Source organism: Salmo salar, chromosome 28, assembly GCF_965601325.2.
Source record: "Salmo salar chromosome 28, fSalSal1, whole genome shotgun sequence".
In the NCBI taxonomy this organism is placed as follows: Eukaryota; Metazoa; Chordata; class Actinopteri; order Salmoniformes; family Salmonidae; genus Salmo; species Salmo salar.
The window spans coordinates 34597509-34617801 of record NC_138318.1 but is presented as its reverse complement, the minus strand read 5'-3'; the positions used below and the strand labels follow the sequence as shown (position 1 = coordinate 34617801).

Sequence of the window (20293 nt, the reverse complement as noted above, 5' to 3'; positions counted from 1 at the left end):
TTTATTTTCTGGTTAAGGACAGTTTGCACTCTCCTGTGAAGGGAGTAGTACACAGTGTTGTACGAGATATTCAGTTTCTTGGCAACTTCTCACATGGAATAGCCTTCATTTCTCAGAACAAGAATAGACTAACAAGTTTCAGAAGAAAGGTCTTTGTTTCTGGCCATTTTGAGCATGTAATCGAACCCACAAATGCTGATACTCAACTAGTCTAAAGAAGGCCAGTTTTATTGCTTCTTTAATCAGAACAACAATTTTCAGTTGTGCTAATTAAATATATATATATATATATATATATATATATATATATATATTTTATTTATTTCTTAGGCTATTGGCAACAACTTTAAGGTTGTGTACTTTTTTTAGACATTTTTTTATCCTACATGTTTTATTTAGTTTGTTGAATTTGAGCTCTTGTGAATTCCTCTGTCCATCAGATTGCCACCCAGAACAGTCTTGAGCTGGTAGAGGACCCTAAAGCTGCAGCCGTGGAGGAGATCGCAGCCAAACTGGGCCTGCGCAAGGTTAGACGACACCACTAGCTAAAACTATGGACTTTATTTTTCCCATGTCCCTGATCCAGATTTTGAACCTGCCTAGTACCCTACATACCTCTAATCTATTGTGCTCTTCAATATGTGTCCAGCTGACTTAGTGCCACATTTGTATTTTGATGTCACAATTTATCACCGCATTGGAGGGGTAGTATCCTTTTCCATGTACAACCCTTCATCTGGGTCACTAGTCACTTTAAAAAAATGCCACTTTAAATAATTCCACTTTAATGTGTATATATCTTACATTACTCATGTGTTTACTGTATTTTATACCATGTATTGCACCTTACCTATGCCGCTCAGCCATCGCTCATCAATATATTTATATGTACATATTCTCATTCACCCCTTTTTTTTCTTCTTTTTTTTAGATTTGTGTGTATTAGGTAGTTGTTGGGAAATAGTTCGATTACTTGTTAGATATTTCTGCACTGTCGGAACCAGAAGCACAAGCATTTCGCTACACTCTCATTAACATATGCTAACCATGTCTGTGACAAATACAATTTGATTTGAGGAGAACATCTGGGTTCAAGCCCAGGAGGCTGTAGACAGAACAGCTACTGTCCAGTCTGACTGGCCCATCATTATAGACCACTTGGGCCATGAGGCACTAATCAATATGGGGCATTCCCTAGATTCCTCAGTCTTTACAGGATAGTGGCTTTAAACAGCTTCCATATGCCTTCAGGCCATAGTGTATGTAATGTGTAGAAAGTTTACGCAACCATCATGGATTTTAAGAAAGAAACCCAATCAGTGTTCTTTCTGTTGTCCATACAGTGCATTCGGAAAGTATTCAGACCCTTTCCCATTTTCCACATTTTAAAAAAAAAAATTTTTTTTTATTTATTTATTTATTCAAAGAAAAAAAATTAAATAGTTTAATTGAACGTAGTGCATTATGTTTAAGTGCCTTGTCAATGTTTCAACTCCAGGAAGTTCCTCCATAGAAATGATTACCCAAGCCAGAGAACACAGTAGACTAAATGCAACACACTAGCAGCTTGCCAGCCCTGTCCTTGGTCCGTGAGGGGTATGCAAGAACGGAGATATATATATATATATCTTTTGTTATTCTAAAAGGGATAAAAAAAAGTTATTCCCTCATCAATCTACACACAATACCCCATAATGACATCACAATACCCCATAATGACAAAGCGAAAACAGGTTACTAGAAATGTTTGCTAATTTATTAAAAGTGAAAAACCGTAATACCTTATTTACATAAGTATTCAGAGTCTCTGCTATGAGACTCAAAATTGAGTTCCGGTGCATCCTGTTTCCATTGATCAGCCTTGATGTTTCTACAACTTGATTGGAGTCCCCCTGTGGTAAATTAAATTGTTTGGACATGATTTGGAAAGGTACACACCTGTCTATATAATGTCCCACAGTTGACAGTGTATGCCAGAGCAAAAACCAAGCCGTGAGATCTTAGGAGTTGTCCGTAGAGCTCTGAGACAGGATTGTGTCGAGACACAGATCTGGGGAAGGCTACCATAACATTTCTGCAGCATTGAAGTTCTGCAATAACACAGCTGCCTGGCCAAACTGAGCAATCGTGAGAGAAAGACCTTGGTCAGGGAGGTGACCAAGAACCCGATGGTCACTCTGACATAGCTCCGGAGTTTGTCTGTGGAGATGGGAGAACCTTCCAGAAGGGCAACCATCTCTGCAGCGCTCCACCAATCAGGCCTTTATGGTAGAGTGGCCAGACAGAGGAAGGAAACCTGGAAACATCTGGAGGAAACCTGGCATCATCCCTACGCTGAAGCGTGGTAGTGGCAGCATCATGCTGTGGGCATGTTTTTCAGGGACTGGGAGACTAGTCAGAATCAAGGCAAAGATTAACAGAGCAAAGTACAGAGATCCTTGATGAAAACCTGCTCCAGAGCAGGACCTCAGACTAGGGCGAAGGTTCACCTTCCAACAGGACAACGACCCTAAGCACACAGCCAAGACAACGCAGGAGTGGCCTTGAACAAGTCTCTGAATGTCCTTGAGTGGCCCAGCCAGAGCCCGGACTTGAACCTGATCGAACATCTCTGGAGAGACCTGAAAATAGCTGTGTGGCTACGCTCCCCATCCAACCTGACAGAGCTTGAGAAGATCTGCAAAGAATGGGAGAAACTCCCCAAATACAGGCGTGCCAAGCTTTTAGGGTCATACCCAAGAAGACTCGAGGCTGTACTTACCAAAGGTGCTTCAACAAAGTACTGAGGAAAGGGTCTGAGTACTTATGTAAATGTTATATTTCTATTTTGTATTTTATAAATTGGCAAAAATTAATAAATAAAACATTTTGCTTTGTCATTATAGAGTATTATCTGATGATTGTGGGGGGGAAACAATTTTTTTAATCCATTTTAGAATAAGGCTGTAACAAAATGTGGAAAATCAAGGGGTCTAAATACTTCCTGAATGCACACCGTATGTTACTATAGCTGTCCACACCAGAGAATTATGTTATGAATATAGGTTACTCGACAAAGGTATAATATATTCTTAGTCCAACGATGTGGAGTTTGATGAGTTGTGGTGAGCTTCACTTTGCTGACCATAGTTTTCCTATCTGGTCTCTTCTATAGGTGGGGTGGATCTTCACTGACCTTCTCTCTGAAGACACCAGGATAGGCACAGTCAAATACACCAGGAACAAGGACTCGTACTTCCTTAGTGCGGAGGAGTGCATCACGGCTGGACACTTCCAGAACCAACAGTGTAACCCCTGTAGACTCTCACCCGACGGACACTTTGGGTCCAAGTTCATCACTGTGGTGGCCACAGGTACACGGACCTAACAAGGCCATTTAATGACTTCTACAACAGAATCTACCAGACCAGAAGCAGGTGTAGATGTGTCCTTGTTGTCTGACTCTGTACAGTTGAAGTTGGGAGTTTACATGAACTTAGGCTGTAGTCATTAAAACTTGTTTTTCAACCACTCCACAAATTTCTTGTTAACACACTATAGTCAGTTAGGACCTCTACTTTGCATGACACAAGTAATTTTTCCAGCAATTGTTTACAGACAGATTATTTCACTTATAATTCACTGTATCGCAATTCCAGTGGGTGAGAAGTTTACATACACTAAGTTGACTGCCTTTCAACAGCTTGGAAAATTCCAGAAAATGTCATAGCTTTAGAAGCTTCTGATTGGCTAATTGACATCATTTGAGTCAATTGGAGGTGTATCTGTGGATGTATTTCAAGGCCTACCTTCAAACTCAGTGTTTCTTTGCTTGATGACATGGGGAAATCAAAAGAAATCAGCCAAGACCTCAGAAGAAAAAAGAAATGCAGACCTCCACAAGTCTGGTTCATCCTTGGGAGCAATTTCCAAACGCCTGAAGGTACCATGTTCATCTGTACAAACAATAGTACGCAAGTATAAACACCATGGGACCCCGCAGCCGTCATACCGCTCAGGAAGGAGACGCGTTCTATATCCTAGAGATGAACGTACTTTGGGGTGAAAAGTTAAAATCAATCCCAGAACAACAGCAAAGGACCTTGTGAAGATGCTGGAGGAAACAGGTGCAAAAGTATCTATATCCACAGTAAAACGAGTCCTATATCGACATAACCTGACAGGCCGCTCAGCAAGGAAGAAGCCACTGCTCCAAAACTGCCATAAAAAAGCCAGACTATGGGTTGCAACTGCATATGGGGACAAAGATTGTACTTTTTGGAGAAATGTCCTCTGGTCTGATGAAACAAAAATAGAACTGTTTGGCCATAATGACCATCATTGTTATGTTTGGAGGAAAAAGAGGGACGCTTGCAAGCCGAAGAACACCATCCCAACCATGAAGCACGGGGGTGGCAGCATCATGTTGTGGGGGTGCTTTGCTGCTGGAGGGACTGGTGCACTTCACAAAATGGATGGCATCATGAGGAGGAAAGTTGTGCTTATATTGAAGCAACATCTCAAGACATCAGTTAGGAAGTTAAAGCTTGGTCGCAAATGGGTCTTCCAAAGGTGTGGAAAAATGGCTCAAGGACAACAAAGTCAAGGTATTGGAGTGGCCATTACAATGCCCTGACCTCAATCATATAAAAAAATTGTGGTCAGAACTGAAAAAGCGTTTCTGAGCAAGGAGGCCTTCAAACCTGACTCGGTTACACCAGCTCTGTCAGGGGTAATGGGAGAAATTCACCCAACTTATTGTGGGAAGCTTGTGGAAGGCTACCTGAAACATTTGACCCAAGTTAAACAATTTTAAAGGCAATGCTACCAAGTACTAATTGACTGTATGTCAACTTCTGACCCACTGGGAATGTGATGAAAGAAATAAAAGCTGAAATGAATCATTCTCTCTGCTCTTATTCAGACATTTCACTTTCTTAAAATAAAGTGGTGGTCCTAACTGACCTAAGACGGAATTTTTACTAGGATTACATGTCAGGAATTGTGAAGCTGAGTTTAAATGTATTTGGCTAAGGTGTATGTAAACTTCCCACTTCAACTGTATATGTTGGACTTTGCTTTGAGGATAGTAAAGCAGAACGTTGTTACAATACATTTCTTTTTTTATTTAACTAGGCAAGTCAGTTAAGAACAATTTCTTAATTTACAATGACGGCCAAACCCTAGCCCGGACGACGCTGGGCCAATTGTGCGCCACCCTATGGGACTCGAACCAGGGTCTGTAGTGACGCCTCTAGCTCTGTGATGCAGTGCCTTAGATCGCTGCGCCCCTCGGGAGCGCGAGTGTTTGCACCGACCGACTCATTTTGTTAATGTATACGTGTAATAAGAACAAACCTCTAGCCTGCATTCTCCTGACGGCTCACTTCAAGTTTTGGAAGTGAACTTTGGTGTGAATGAAATGTTGTCCCATGGACCAATGAGATGTGTAAATTTCAGCACAGCCATGGCTGTGATTCTATGAATATAATGTGGCTATCCTGGGCCTGCGCTATTGTATAACGGCGCAATCATGCTTACATGATGATGATGATGACTTCCTGTTCTTGTGATATTCAAGATGTTCAGTGAGGGTGACTGTGTGCCTCACTTCCTCTCCCTGCAGGTGGTCCTGATAACCAGGTGCACTTTGAGGGTTACCAGGTGTCTAACCAGTGCATGGCCCTGGTCAGAGATGAGTGTCTACTGCCCTGCCGAGACGCCCCTGAGCTGGGCTACGCTAAAGAGTCCAGCACGGAGCAGTACGTACCAGACGTCTTCTACAAGGTACAGTTATTTGGTAAACACGGGAGCTGGGGGAAGTCTGCAGCACTCATACAGCATTCTGAGACACACTAAACTCACAAGGAGACAGTCACTAAAATCTCTCACCAGTCAGTCATTTTACTGCTCCTAATGTTTCTTTTTAGGCTAAAATGGCAGGAACAAATGTTGTTTTTTAATGTCATCCGGTAGATTGAGTTAGCCTAAAGGGAAATCTGTGTGAATAAATGGTGCTAGCTTGGACCTGAGGTAAACCTAATGGATTACTGCTTTATAGAACTAACAAAACGTTTTCATCACATGACATCTTTCCAAGAATGTGAGAATGACCGAATGAATGTAACCCAAAGTTCTTAATATCTATCTAGATCAGGGGTGGGCAACTCCAGTCCTCGAGGGCCTGATTTGGTGTCACACTTTTTTATTTTTTCCATTCCTAGCAAACACAGCTGATTAAACTAATTGCATTCTAAATTGAAGATCAGGATTAGGTGATTATTGGAGTCAGGTGTGTTAACTGGAGCTGGGGCATAACTGTGGCATCAATCAGGCCCTGGAGTACTGGAATGGCCAACCCCTGGTCTATTGCGTAAGCACCTCCCTCATCCGCTCTCTGCCTAGGGCGTAAGCACCTCCCTCATCCGCTCTCTGCCTAGGGCGTAAGCACCGCTCTCTGCCTAGGGCGTAAGCACCGCTCTCATCCTGTATGTGAATCCATGATAACGATGACGGCGAAATCGGATTATCTGGAGGGACAATGAAGGCGGAACAACATGGTTGTGGATGGAATTGCAGGATCTCAACATGAGACCTGGATGGAGTCTGAGGATAAGGTGAGGGAAATGATCTCAGAAATTGAAGATGGACCACAGGAAGATTTGAGGTGGAGCGTGCCATGAGGACTGGAAATCCCACCACCGGCCCAGGTGACAGGCCCAGGACAATAGTGGTAAAGTTCCTGAAGTTCAAGGACAAGGTAGCTGTTTTGGAAAGCGTCAAGAACTTGTACGTTCCTCTCATCTTCCTCAACAAGGACTATCCTGAAAATGTGCGCCAGAAGAGAAAATAACTTCTCGGCCATGAAAGTTGCTCGAATGCGTGGGGACATTGCTTACATCCGCTATGTCAGGCTCATTGTCCACCCTCGATACGTAAAGTTTACCTGGAAGGGATGGGAGCCTGGAAGGGATGGGAGCCAAACCTATGGGTTTGTAGCTTCAACCGTGCAGCACATGCACACCAACTGATTTAACGGACTGGTAAATGTTTTTTGTCTTTGTTTGCTCTTTTCCATATTATGTCTATCTCTGATGAGCTACCCAGGAAAGGGCTGAAAATAGCCCGTATTAATATATGTAGCCTTAGAAATAAGGTTCATGAAATCAATAACTTCCTAACATCAGATAACAATAATATGTTAACCATTTCTGAGACTTACTTGGATCATTTCTTTTGATACAGCAGTAGCAATACCAGGATATAACATATTTAAAAGAGACGGGAATACTTATGGTGTTGCTATATATCCTGAACTAAAATATAGACGCAACAATTTCAATGATTTTTACTGAGTTACAGTTCATATAAGAAAATCAGTCAATTGAATAAATTCATTAGGTCCTAATCTATGGATTTCACATGACTGGGCAGGGGAGTAGCCATGGGTGGGCCTGGGAGGGCTTAGGCCCACCCACTGGGGAGCCAGGCCCAGACGATCAGATTTAGTTTTAACCCACAAATGGGCTTTATTACAGACAGAAATACTTCTCAATTCCATCAGCTGCTGGGTGGCTGGTCTTAGACGATCCCGCAGGTGAAGAAGCCGGATGTGGAGGTCCTGGGCTGGCGTTGTTACACGTGGTCTGCAGTTGAGGCCGGTTGGGCGTGCTGACATTTTCTAAAACGACGGAGGCAGCTTATGGTAGAGAAGTGGGTTAAATTCTCTGACAACAGTTCTGGTGGACATTCCTACAGTCAGCATGCCAATTGCACGCTCCCTCAACTTGAGACATCGGTGGCATTGTCGCGTGAGACAACTGCACATTTTAGTGGCCTTTTATTGTCCCCAGGACAAAGTGCACCTGTGTAATGATCCTGCTGTTTAATCAGCTTCTTGATAATCCATCCACCTGAGAGTTGTGGCATATCTTGGCAAAGGAGAAATGCTCACTAACAGGGATGGAACCAAATTTGTGCACAACATTTGTGGGAAATAAGCTTTTGGTGCGTATGGGATATTTCTTGGTCCCTTTTTATTTCAGCTCATGAAATGTGGCACTAACATTTAACATGTTACGTTCATATTTTTGTTCAGTATATATTCAGAGCCAAATCACTGTAATGCTTAGAGAAGATCTTATGTCAAGTGTTTATTGAAGTGTTGTGGTTGCAGGTTCACCTGGCACATCTGAAGCCTTTAATTATGAGGTGTTACTATAGGCCAAGTGCTAACAGTCAGTATCTAAATAATATGTGAAATGCTTGATAGTGTATGTGATGCAATTTGTAAGTCGCTCTGGATAAGAGCGTCTGCTAAATGACGTAAATGTAAATGGGGAGGTCTACTTTCTTGGGAACCAGAATATTGATTCATCAAACTGTCTGCTCAAGAGGAAGAAGATTATTTTGTACCTATTAGATGCAGTGATCTATCTAGGAGAGCCAATGTTCCAAAAGCTGGGCCTAAAATGGTGTGTAAGAAATCATACAAAAGATTCTGCTGTGACTTGTATGTGTGTTAGTCTGATGTGATTCATAAGGAGTTTCTAGACGCTGCACTTGACGAATTTGCTTCTTCTAATTATTGATAAACATTCACCTGTTAAGAAACTGACTGTTAAGGGTCTGTGGATTGATGGGAAATTGCGACACTATGTTTGAAAGAGGTTGGGGGGGGGGGGGGGGGGGGGGGCGCACATCTGGCTGGCTGACTTACTGCAAATTGAGAAATTATGACAACTCAACAAAAATAACTGTATTATGAAGCCAAGATGAATGATGGGAAAAAATCTTATGAGTACTTTTAAAATTATGGGCAGAAAAACGAATTAATCTTTCATTGAATCATCTATTCCTCACACAGCCATTTGGTGTTATTTGATTCCTTCATTGGTTCATTGATTCCTTCATTGGCGAAGTTGACAAACTTAGGCAGGAAATGTCAACAACTGACAGTGAGCGATCGTATTCATGCATCAAAAGAAAAGCGTTGTAAGTTTGACTTTTAAGTTAGTGTAGCAGAGGTGAGAATTATTACTTGGATACAACTTGGAAAGCTACTGAAGATGGTAGCTGACTTTATGGCCTTTCCTATCTGTCATATCTTTAATCTGAGTCTACAAGAAGGTGTTCGTTATCTGGCCTGGAGGGAAGCCAAAGTCATTCCGCTACCCAAGAGTGGCAGTGGTTTTTACCGTTTCTAACAGCAGACTGATCAGCTTGCTGCCAGCTCTTTTAAAAAAAACTTTAGGATTTTTGTTATTGACCAAATACAATGCTATTTCTCTGTAAACAAATTGACAACAGACTTTCAGCATGCTTATAGAGAAAGGCACTCAACATGTACTGCACTGACACAAATGACTGATTTGGTTGAAATAAATAGATATTTAGTAGGTTGTGGGAGTTGTACTGTTTGATTTTAAGTGATGCCTTCTATATTATTGACCGTAACCTGTTGAAAACGTATGTTTTATGGCTTTTCAACCAATGGCATATTGTGTCTTCAGATCTATCCGTCGAATATAACTTTTCTTTAATGGAAGCTTCTCTAATGTCAAACATGTGGTGTACCATGGCAGCTCTCTTGGCCCTCTACTTTTTACTATTTTTATCAATGACCTGCCACTGGTATTAAACAAACCCTGTGTGTCCATGTATGCTGATTCAACCTTATACGTGTCAGCAACCACAGCTAATGAAGTCACTGAAACCCTTAACAAAGAGTTGCAGTCAGTTTTGGAATGGGTGGCCGGTAATAAACTGGTCCTGAACATCTCTAAAACTAAGAGCCTTATATTTGGTACAACTCATTCCTGACGCTGTAGACCTCAGCTGAATCTGGTATTGAATGGTGTGGCTGTTGAGGAGACTAAATTACTTGGCGTTACCTTAGATTGTAAACTGTCATGGTTAAAACATATAGTACCAGTCAAGTTTGGACACACCTACTCATTCAAGGGTTTTTATTTTCACTATTTTCTACATTGTAGGATAATAGTGAAGACATCAAAACTATGAAATAACTCATGGAATCATGTAGTAACGAAAAAGGGTTAACCAATCAAAATGTTATTTGAGGTTCTTCAGAGTAAGCCACCCTATGCCTTGACAGTTTTCACACTCTTGGCATTCTCTCAACCAGCTTCATGAGGAATGGTTTTCCAACAGTCTTGAAGGAGTTCCCACATGCTGAGCGCTTGTTGGCTGCTTTTCCTTCACTCTGCGGTCCAACTCATCCCAAACCATCTCAATTGGTTTGAGGTCAAGTGATTGTGGAGGCCAGGTCATCTGATGCAGCACTCCATCACTCTCTTTGGTCAAATAGCCCTTACACAGCCTGGAGTTGTGTTGGGTCATTGTCTTGTTGAAAAACAAATGATTGTCCCACTAAGCGCAAACCAGATAGGATGGCGTATCGCTGCAGAATGCTGTGGTCGACATGCTGGTTAAGTGTGCCTTGAATTCTAAATAAATCACAGACCGTGTCATCAACAAAGCCCCCCCCCACACACACTATCACTCCACCTCCATGCTTCACGGTGGGAACCACAGATCGTCTGTTCACCTACTCTGTGTCTCACAAAGACACGGCAGTTGGAACCAAAAATCTCAAATTTGGACTCATCAGACCAAAGGAGAGATTTCCACCGGTCTAATGTCCATTGCTCCTGTTTCTTGGCCCAAGCAAATCTCTTCTTCTTATTGGTGTCCTTTAGTAGTGATTTCTTTGCAGAAATTCGACCATGACGGCCTGATTCACACAGTCTCCTCTGAACAGTTGATGTCTGTTACTTGAACTCTGAAGCATTTATTTGGGGTGCAGTTAACTCTAATGAACTTGTCCTCTGCAGCAGAGGTGACTCCGGGTCTTCCTTTGCTTTACTGTTCTTCATGAGAGCCAGCTTCATCATAGCGCTTGATTGTTTTTGCTACTGCACTTAATCTTAAGTTCTTGAAATATTCTGTATTGACTGACCTTCATGTCTTTAAAGTAATGATGGACTGTCATTTCTCTTTGCTTATTTGAGCTGTTTTTGCCTTAATATGGACTTTTAAGAAATAGGGTCAGGGTCATCTTCTGTATACCACCCCTACCTTGTCACAAGACAACTGATTTTCTCAAACGCATTAAAGAAAGAAATTCCACTAATTAACTTTGAACAATGCACACCTGTTAATTGAAATGCATTCCAGGTGAAGCTGGTTGAGAGAAGGCCAAGTGTGCAAAGCTGTCATCAAGGCAAAGGGTGCCTACTTTGAAGAATCTCAAACAAATCAACATATATTTTATATTTAACACTTTTTTTTTATTATTATTATTTTTTTTTGACTACCTGATTCCATATGTGTTATTTCATAGTTTTGATGTCTTCACTATTATTCTACAATGTAGAAAATAGTACCAATAAGAAACTCTGTAATGAGTGGATGTGTCCAAACCTTTGACTGGTACTGTAAATTCAATAGTTGTAAAGATGGGGAGAGGTCTGTCCATAATAAAGAGATGCTGTTTTTTTTTGACACCACACTTCAAAAAGCAAGTCCTTCTAGTTTTGTCTTACCAGTCGTGTGGTGCAAGGAAAGATCTAGTTAAGCTGCAGCTGGCCCAGAACAGAGCGGCACATCTTGCTCTTTATTGTAATCAGAAGGCTAATTGAAATACTATGCATGCCAGTCTCTCTTGGCTATGAGTTGAGAAACTGACTGTATCACTTATTTTTATGAGAAACAATGTGTTAAATTCCAAATGGTTTGCATAGTCAACTTACACACAGCTCTGACACGCATACACTTACACCACCAGACATGCCATCTTTTCACTGTCCTCATCCAAAACAAATTCAAGGAAGCAGTAGGTATTATATAGAGCCATGGAACTCCCTTCCGTCTCCTATTGCTCAAATGAACAGCAAACCTGGTTTCAAAAAACAAAGCAACGCCTCGCAGCACAACGTCTCTCCCCTATTTGACCTAGATATTATGTGTATGTATTGATGTGCCATTGTATGTAGTTCTGTCCTTGTCTATTAATGTTCTGTATTATGTCATGTTTCATGTACTGTGTGGACCACAGAAACAGCTAATGGAGATCCTAATAAAATACCAAATAACTATTGAACAGTTACAGCTGTCGTATTTCTCTCCATTGATTGTCATTTTTCTTCATCCCCCTCAACAGGACAAAGATAAATTTGGCAATGACATTACATATTTAGCCCGGCCCCTTCCTGTGGAGTACCTTATCATAGATGTAAGTATGAAAGAATGTGGGTGTGTACATTGCCGTTTTATGCAGGTTAAAGAAGGGAATCAACCAATGATATGAGGAGTGGTAGGGCAGTCAACTGAAATGCGCTTCTGTCCGTTTTAATATTAGTTCACTTACATTCTCCGTCTAACTAGCGTTTCACATTTCTAGTTGCTATGTGTGTTTTACGAACAACTAAATTGTCCAACTGAAGCTTTGCCCAACGCTGTAAAGATGTCTTTCTCCTTCCACAATAATGTTGTAAAATATTGTCAGCTCCACGCTGTACAGAAAGATCCAAATCACCATAACTCTACCAACCCATCATGAGGTTGTTCTGTCCAATGATTAGCTAAAGAACTAGATGGACTCGCCAAATATTTACTGGCACCAGCTGAGAGCACTTTGTTACTTCTCTCGTGTTCCTCTCTGTCGTCGTCTCTTGGTCCCCCTCTGTCGTCGTCTCGTGGTCCCCCTCTGTCGTCGTCTCGTGGTCCCCCTCTGTCGTCGTCTCGTGGTCCCCCTCTGTCGTCGTCTCGTGGTCCCCCTCTGTCGTCGTCTCGTGGTCCCCCTCTGTCGTCGTCTCGTGGTCCCCCTCTGTCGTCGTCTCGTGGTCCCCCTCTGTCGTCGTCTCGTGGTCCCCCTCTGTCGTCGTCTCGTGGTCCCCCTCTGTCGTCGTCTCGTGGTCCCCCTCTGTCGTCGTCTCGTGGTCCCCCTCTGTCGTCGTCTCGTGGTCCCCCTCTGTCGTCGTCTCGTGGTCCCCCTCTGTCGTCGTCTCGTGGTCCCCCTCTGTCGTCGTCTCGTGGTCCCCCTCTGTCGTCGTCTCGTGGTCCCCCTCTGTCGTCGTCTCGTGGTCCCCCTCTGTCGTCGTCTCGTGGTCCCCCTCTGTCGTCGTCTCGTGGTCCCCCTCTGTCGTCGTCTCGTGGTCCCCCTCTGTCGTCGTCTCGTGGTCCCCCTCTGTCGTCGTCTCGTGGTCCCCCTCTGTCGTCGTCTCGTGGTCCCCCTCTCTCGTCGTCTCGTGGTCCCCTCTGTTTTCATATTCAACTGACATCTGTTGTCTTGGCTCTACATCTCGCTGATGTCAAAGGGACCCTCCAAGATGGAACTGTCTTCCAGTCAGTTAACTCTTCTCTAACTAGCAGACGGACTGCGCTATAGGATTCATTTTAAGATATTCTTTTGAGATATGGTTTCAAATGTTTTCGGGAAATGAGCAGAGGGACTCGGCCGTCCTAGCTTCAAGGGGATGCCGGTTCCACCATTGTGGTGCCAGGACAGAAGTTTTAACTTGGCGTAGAGGGGGGAGGGCCAAAAGACAAGAGGATCCAGTCAGTTAACTTTGTTTCTCACTCCTCCTTCTTTCCATCTCTATCCAGATAACCACCACCTTCCCCAAGGACCCCCAGTACACCTTCAGCTCCACACCACGCTTTCCCATAGAGAACAGAGATATCCTGGGAGAGACACAGGTACACATTGACACACACACACACACACACACACACACACACACACACGATAACAGCTAAAATGGTTGTTCTGCCGTGTGGGGTTTGATATTTTGTTTTCTTTCAGTGGTCAAAGAATGACCTACATACAGAAGGCTCCCAAATGTGTTTTTCTGACCTTTTTAACCTACTTTGGCAACAGCCATTATTTCTCTGTTTTCGATCTGACCTGATGATTGTCTGCCAATTCGTCCTTAGAGTCCCTGGGCTATGGGGGTCATAGGAAGTTATTATTCTTGATCATATTCCATGTTGTCCCCTTCCTGTGTGTGACAGGATTTCCACAGTTTAGCTACGTACCTGTCCCAGTGCACATCCACTGTATTCCTGGACATGGTGTCTGACTTCCACCTGCTCCTCTTCCTGGTCACCAACGAGGTCATGCCTCTCAGAGTAAGTTCTGTACAGACACAATACCCCCCCCCCCAACACACACACACACACACACCATACTCTTACTCACTCACGTACAGATTTGTACCCTAGGGTTGGGCGAATTTACAATTGCGTTTTGTTGACGAGAGATAACAAAACATTTGCAAAATATACTAATGGAATAGGAAGTTTAAACAAACCTCATGTTTCTGCTTGACCAAAGTGTAGGCAATGTAAATTGGGCTACAATCATAAAGTAAAAGGATCATTTATAACACTTAGAAACAAATGAACAATGGCAAATGTTAAACGAATAGGCCTATTAGGATATGCCTTTTACCTATCAAACTGTACAAATCCTAAATATAGGCCTACAAGTCACATTTTTAAGGAATTAGTGTTAATCACGTAAGTAAATCACCTAGAGTAGTGAGTGGAGGGGGGGAAGAACACGTGAAAATAAGTCTCATGGTTTGACAGAATATTTTAGCCTGTCCTATACTCATGTTTTAGGTCTATTTGAGAAGGTTCGGTCACACACATTTCCTAGGTGGCAAAGGTCCGGATGGATATTGTCATTTTTTGGGGGTAGGAAACAATAGCCTACCCTTGATAGGTCTATAATATTCATTTTTAAAAGGTAAGGAAATACTAAGTGATATCTGGGTATTTTTATGGACAAGAGAAACACAGCCCTACCTATTTGATCATCTTTCTGCAGTCTAGACTAGATACAAAAAAAAAAATATTAGCAATGTATCCATTTATATTGCTTTCTTCCTGCCAATTGACCCTTCCATGCACAACACACATTCTCCTCCAGAGGGGGAAAAAAATACATGGTATTTGGACAATCGTATGTCAACGATGTTTTGTTAGTGTTGTCACGATATCAGAATTTTGACTTTAATACCAATAACAAGATTAGGGTCACTTTATTCGGAAGCGATACTCGATACAGAAACGATAGTATCACAGATACCTTAAAAAAAAAAAATAAATAGGGGCGAGCATCAGAAAACCAGTCAGTATCTGGTGTGACCACCTTTTTGCCTCATGCAGCGCGACACATCTCTTTCGCATAGAGTTGATCAGGCTGTTGCTTGTGGCCTGTGGAATACTGTCCCACCCTTGTGAAGTTGCTGGATGTTGGCGGAAACTGGAACACGCTGTCGTACATGTCAATCCAGAGCATAGCAAACATGCTCTATGGGTGACATGTCTGGTGCGTACAGTACCAGTCAAACGTTTGGACACACCTACTCATTCAAGGGTTTTTCTTTATTTTTACTATTTTGTGCATTGTATAGTAATAGTGAAGACGTCGGGACTATGAAGCAGCACATATGGAATCATGTTGTAACCAAAAAAGTGTTAACAAATCAAAATATATTTTACATTTGAAATTCTTCAAAGTAGTCACCCTTTGCCTTGATGACAGCTTTGCACACTTGGCATTCTCTCAACCATGGTCACCTGGAATGCTTTTCTGAAAAGTCTTGAAGGAGTTCCCACATGCTGAGCACTTGTTGGCTGCTTTTCCTTCACTCTGCAGTCCAACTCATCCCAAACCATCACAGTTGGGTTGACGTCGGGTGATTGTGGAGGCCAGGTCATCCGATGCAGCACTCCATCACTCTCCTTCTTGGTCAAATAGCCCTTACACAGCCTGGAGGTGTGTTTTGGGTCATTTTCCTGTTGAAAAACAAATGATAGTCCCACTAAGCGCAAACCAGATGGGATGGCGTATCGCTGCAGAATGCTGTGGTAGCCATGCTGGTTAAGCGTGCCTTGAATTCTAAATAAATCACTGACAGTGTCACCAGCAAGCGCCATCACACCAGCTCCTCCATGCTTTACGGTGGGAACCACACATGCAGAGATCATCCATTCACCTACTCTGCGTCTCACAAAGACACAGCGGTTGGAACCAAAAATCTCCAATTTGGACTCATCAGACCAAAGGACAGATTTCCACCGGTCTAATGTCCATTGCTCATGTTTCTTGGCCCAAGCAAGTCTCTTCTTATTGGTGCCCTTTAGTAGTGGTTTCTTTGCATGAATTCGACCATGAAGGCCTGATTGACACAGTCTCCTCTGAACAGTTGATGTTGAGATGTCTCTTACTTGAACTCTGTGAAGCGTTTATTTGGGCTGCAATCTGAGGTGCAGTTAATTGCCTCATGTCGTAAAGTAATGATGGACTGTCTTTTCGTTTTGCTTATTTGAGCTGTTCTTGCCATGCTATGGACTTAATCTAAATAGGGCTATCTTCTGTATACCGACCCTACCTTGTCACAACACAACTGATCGGCTCAAACACATTTAAGAATGAAAGAAATTCCACATGGCCTTCCCTGTGGCTCAGTTGGTAGAGCATGGTGTTTGCAACGCCAGCATGGTGTGTGCAACGCCAGGGTTGTGGGTTCGATTCCCAGGGGGGCCAGTACAAAAAAAAATGCATGAAATTGTATGAAATGTATGCATTCACTACTGTAAGTCGCTCTGGATAAGAGCGTCTGCTAAATGACTAAAATGTAAAAAATTTAAAACGGTGAGAATGCAGGCCATGGAAGAACTGGGGAATTTTCAACTTCCAGAAATTGTGTACAGATCCATGGGGCTGTGCATTATCGTGCTGAAACAAGAACGAATGGAGGGTGGGTGAATGGCACGACAATGGGTCTCAGGATCTTGTCACGGTATCTCTGTGCATTCAAATTGCCATCAATAAAATGCAATTGTGTTCGTTGTCCATGGCCTAATTCTGCCCATACCATAACCCCCTACACCACCATGGGACACTCTGTTCACAACATTGGCATTAGAAAACCGCTTGCCCACACGACATCTACCCGGTAAAGTTGAAACCGATATTCATCTGCGAAGAGCACACTTCTCCAGGGTGCCAGTGGCCATCTAAGGTGAGCATTTGCCCACTAAAGTCACTTACAACGCCAAATTACCGACAAGTCAAGACCCTGGTGAGGGTGACGAGCTTTGAGATGAGCTTCCCGGAGACAGTTTCTGACAGTTTCACCAGCTGTCCGGGTGGCTGGTCTGATGATCCCGCAGATGAAGAAGCTGGATTTAGAGGTCCTGGGCTGGCGTGGTTGAATGTGGTCAGCGGTTGTGAGGCCGGTTGGACGATCTGCCATTTTCTCTGAAACAATGTTGCAGGGGGCTTATGGTAGAGAAATGAACCTTTTAAATTCTCTGGCAACAGCTCTGGTGGATATTCCTGCAGTCAGCATGCCAATTGCACGCTCCCTCAACTTGAGACATCTGTGGCATTGTGTCGTGTGAGACAGCTGCGCATTTTAGTGGCCTTTTTATTATCCCCAGCACAAGGTGCACCTGTGTAATGATCATGCTGTTTAATCAGCTTCTTGATATACCACACCTGTCAGGTGGATGGATTATCTTGGCAAAGGAGAAATACTCACTAACAGGGATGTAAACAAATTTGTGCACAAAATTTGAAAGAAGTAAGCTTTTTGTGCGTATGGTGAAATTCCTGGGATCTATTTCAGCTCATGAAACATAGGACCAACACTTGATTGCGTTTTTATATTTTTGTTCAGTGTATATTGCTGTCATAGCAAGTTGAGTGCATTTCACACACTTCGGAGTTGGAAAAGTACTGAAGTTTCGGTATATCGGGCAAAACTAATGTTTGTCCAGGAAGATGGAACGATATGTCATTCCAGACATCACCCAACCGTATTGCGCATACCTTCACTCTCTCAAACCAAATGCGTTCAAGCACAATGTTTTGGTTTGTCATGCTGCAAAAGGTTCAGATTATCACCACGTTTGTCCAATGTGGAAATGATTTAGTGTCTTAACTAGTCCGTTTTTTCCTTACATACTATCTCTTTGTTCACAGAAAAGCTTCTATATTGCAATAGTCTACACACCAGTGAGATGCAATGGGTTTTACACCGCCTACTACGAATCCCAGAGTGCATTTCAACTCCCAGGGTGCAATGCTTCGCCCATGACTGCTGGCTGGCTAGTGGCTACTTCTAGCAAGCCCAGATAAATGTGATGTAGTCTAAGTACATTGTCATAGTGAAGTTAAGAGTGCATTTCACATTTACTTTTGGGTTGTAATCATATAATACTCACATAAATGTCATGAATACTTTGCCTTCAGAAAGTATTCATACCACTGGACTTATTCCAAATTTGTTGTTACAGCATTAATAAGAAATGTATTTGAGTTTTTCTCAGCCATCTACACACATTACCCCATGATGACAAAGTGAAAAGATGTTTTTAGACATTTTTGCAAATGTATTGACTCAGCCTTGAGTCGATACATGCTAGAAGCACTTTGACAGCGATTACATCTGGTAAATCTCTTAGAGCTTTGCACACCTGCATTGTACAATATTTGCACATTCAAGTTTTTTGTTGATCATTGCTACAGACATTTTCAAGTCTTGTCATAGGTTAACTATACGGAACAATACTATAAACGCAACATGCACGTTTTTTTTTGTTATTTTACTGAGTTATGTCAGCTTAGCACCCTCCCCAAACGTCTTAGACTCTAAAGAATTAATTAGCTTCTTGATATGACACACTTGTCAGGTAGATGGATTATCTTGGCAAAGGAGAAATACTCACAAAAAGGGATGTAAACACATTTGTGCACAACATTTGAGACAATTAAGCTTTTTTGTGCGTATGGGACATTTCTTGGATCTTTTATTTCAGCTCATGAAACATCGGACCAACTCTTTACATGTTGCGTTTTTATATTTTTGTTCAATATAGATTTAAGTCAACTGTATCTAGGCCACTCAATGTCATCTTGGAAAGCAACTCCAGTGTATATTTGACCTTGTGTTTCAGGTCATTGTCCTGCTGAAAGGTGAATTTGTCACCCAGTGTCTGTTGGAAAGCAGACTGAACCAGGTTTTCCATTAGGATTTTGTCTGTGCTTAGCTCTGTTCTGTTTATTTTTATCCCCCAAAAAACTCCCTTGTCCTTGCCGATGACAAGCATACCCATAACATGATACAGCTACCACCATGCTTGAACATATGAACTGTTACTCAGTGATGTTTTCTTGGATTTTTTTCCCAAACATTATGCTTTGTATTCAGGACATTTCATTTCTTTGGCACATTTTACTTTAGTGCCTTATTGCAAACAGGATGCATGTTTTGGAATATTTATTTTCTGTACAGGCTTACTTTTCACTTTCATTTTAAGTTAGTATTGTGGAGCATCTACAATGTTGATTCATCCTCAGTTTTCTCCAATCACAGCCATTAAACTCTGACTTTTAAAGTCACCATTGGCCTCATGGTGAAATCCCAGAATTGTTTCCTTCCCCTCTGGCAAATGATTTAGGAAGGACGCCTGTATCTTTGTAGTGACTTGGTTAATTCATACAGCACCCAAAGTGTAAGTAATAACGTCACCATGCTCAAAGGGATATTCAATGTTTTTTTTTGTTTTTACCCATCTACCAATAGGTGCCCTTACTTGTGAGGCATTGGAAAACCTCCCTGGTCTTTTGTGGTTGAATCTGTGTTTTTCAAATCACTGCTCGACTGAGGGACCGTACAATTATCTGTATGTGTGGGGTACAGCGATTTTGAGGTAGTCATTCAAAAATGTCACAATATTGCTTAGTGAGTCCATGCAATTTGTGACTTGTAAAGCACATTTTTACTCCTGAACTTATTTAGGCTTGCCATAAAAGGGGTTGAATACTTATTGACTCAAAACATTTTAAGCTTTATATTTTTAATTCCACTTTGACATTATGGGGTATTGTGTGTAGGCCAGTGACACAATCTCTCAATTTAATCCATTTGAAATCCAAGCTGTAAAACAATGTCTCAGTGTCTTCAGAAAGTATTCACACCCTATGTTCAGGTCATTGTCTCCTAAAAAAATGGAATGTAGTTGCTAGTAGAATGTTACAATACAAATGTCACGTGTAAAATAGTTTGTCGTTTTGCAACTAAACCTCCATTGCACTGCTTTGTAACACATTTTGCATAGTTATCGTTATCTGCTCTTAAGTTCATAGTTCACTTCTGGAGCCAGTTTTGTCAACAAGCTGTGGGCGTGGAGGTATGGTGTTTCTGTTAGAAGCCATGCTGTGGGCATTTTTCTCCTCTCGCTTGCTTCTCAAAAGCGGCTTGCACTGTCA

General features: G+C 42.2%; 1 protein-coding gene across 2 annotated transcripts in view; it reads left to right on the top strand.

Annotated features, from left to right (window-relative positions):
* LOC106589896 (nuclear protein localization protein 4 homolog) overlaps positions 1-20293 on the top strand; it is a 36419-nt gene that overhangs the window by 12501 nt on the left and 3625 nt on the right. For both annotated transcript variants that reach the window (XM_014180310.3, XM_014180312.3), the window contains exons 9-14: positions 441-527; positions 3155-3353; positions 5606-5766; positions 12164-12235; positions 13609-13701; positions 14017-14133. In XM_014180310.3, coding sequence (XP_014035785.1) covers positions 441-527; positions 3155-3353; positions 5606-5766; positions 12164-12235; positions 13609-13701; positions 14017-14133 — 729 coding nt within the window. The remainder of the gene's footprint in view (positions 1-440; positions 528-3154; positions 3354-5605; positions 5767-12163; positions 12236-13608; positions 13702-14016; positions 14134-20293) is intronic.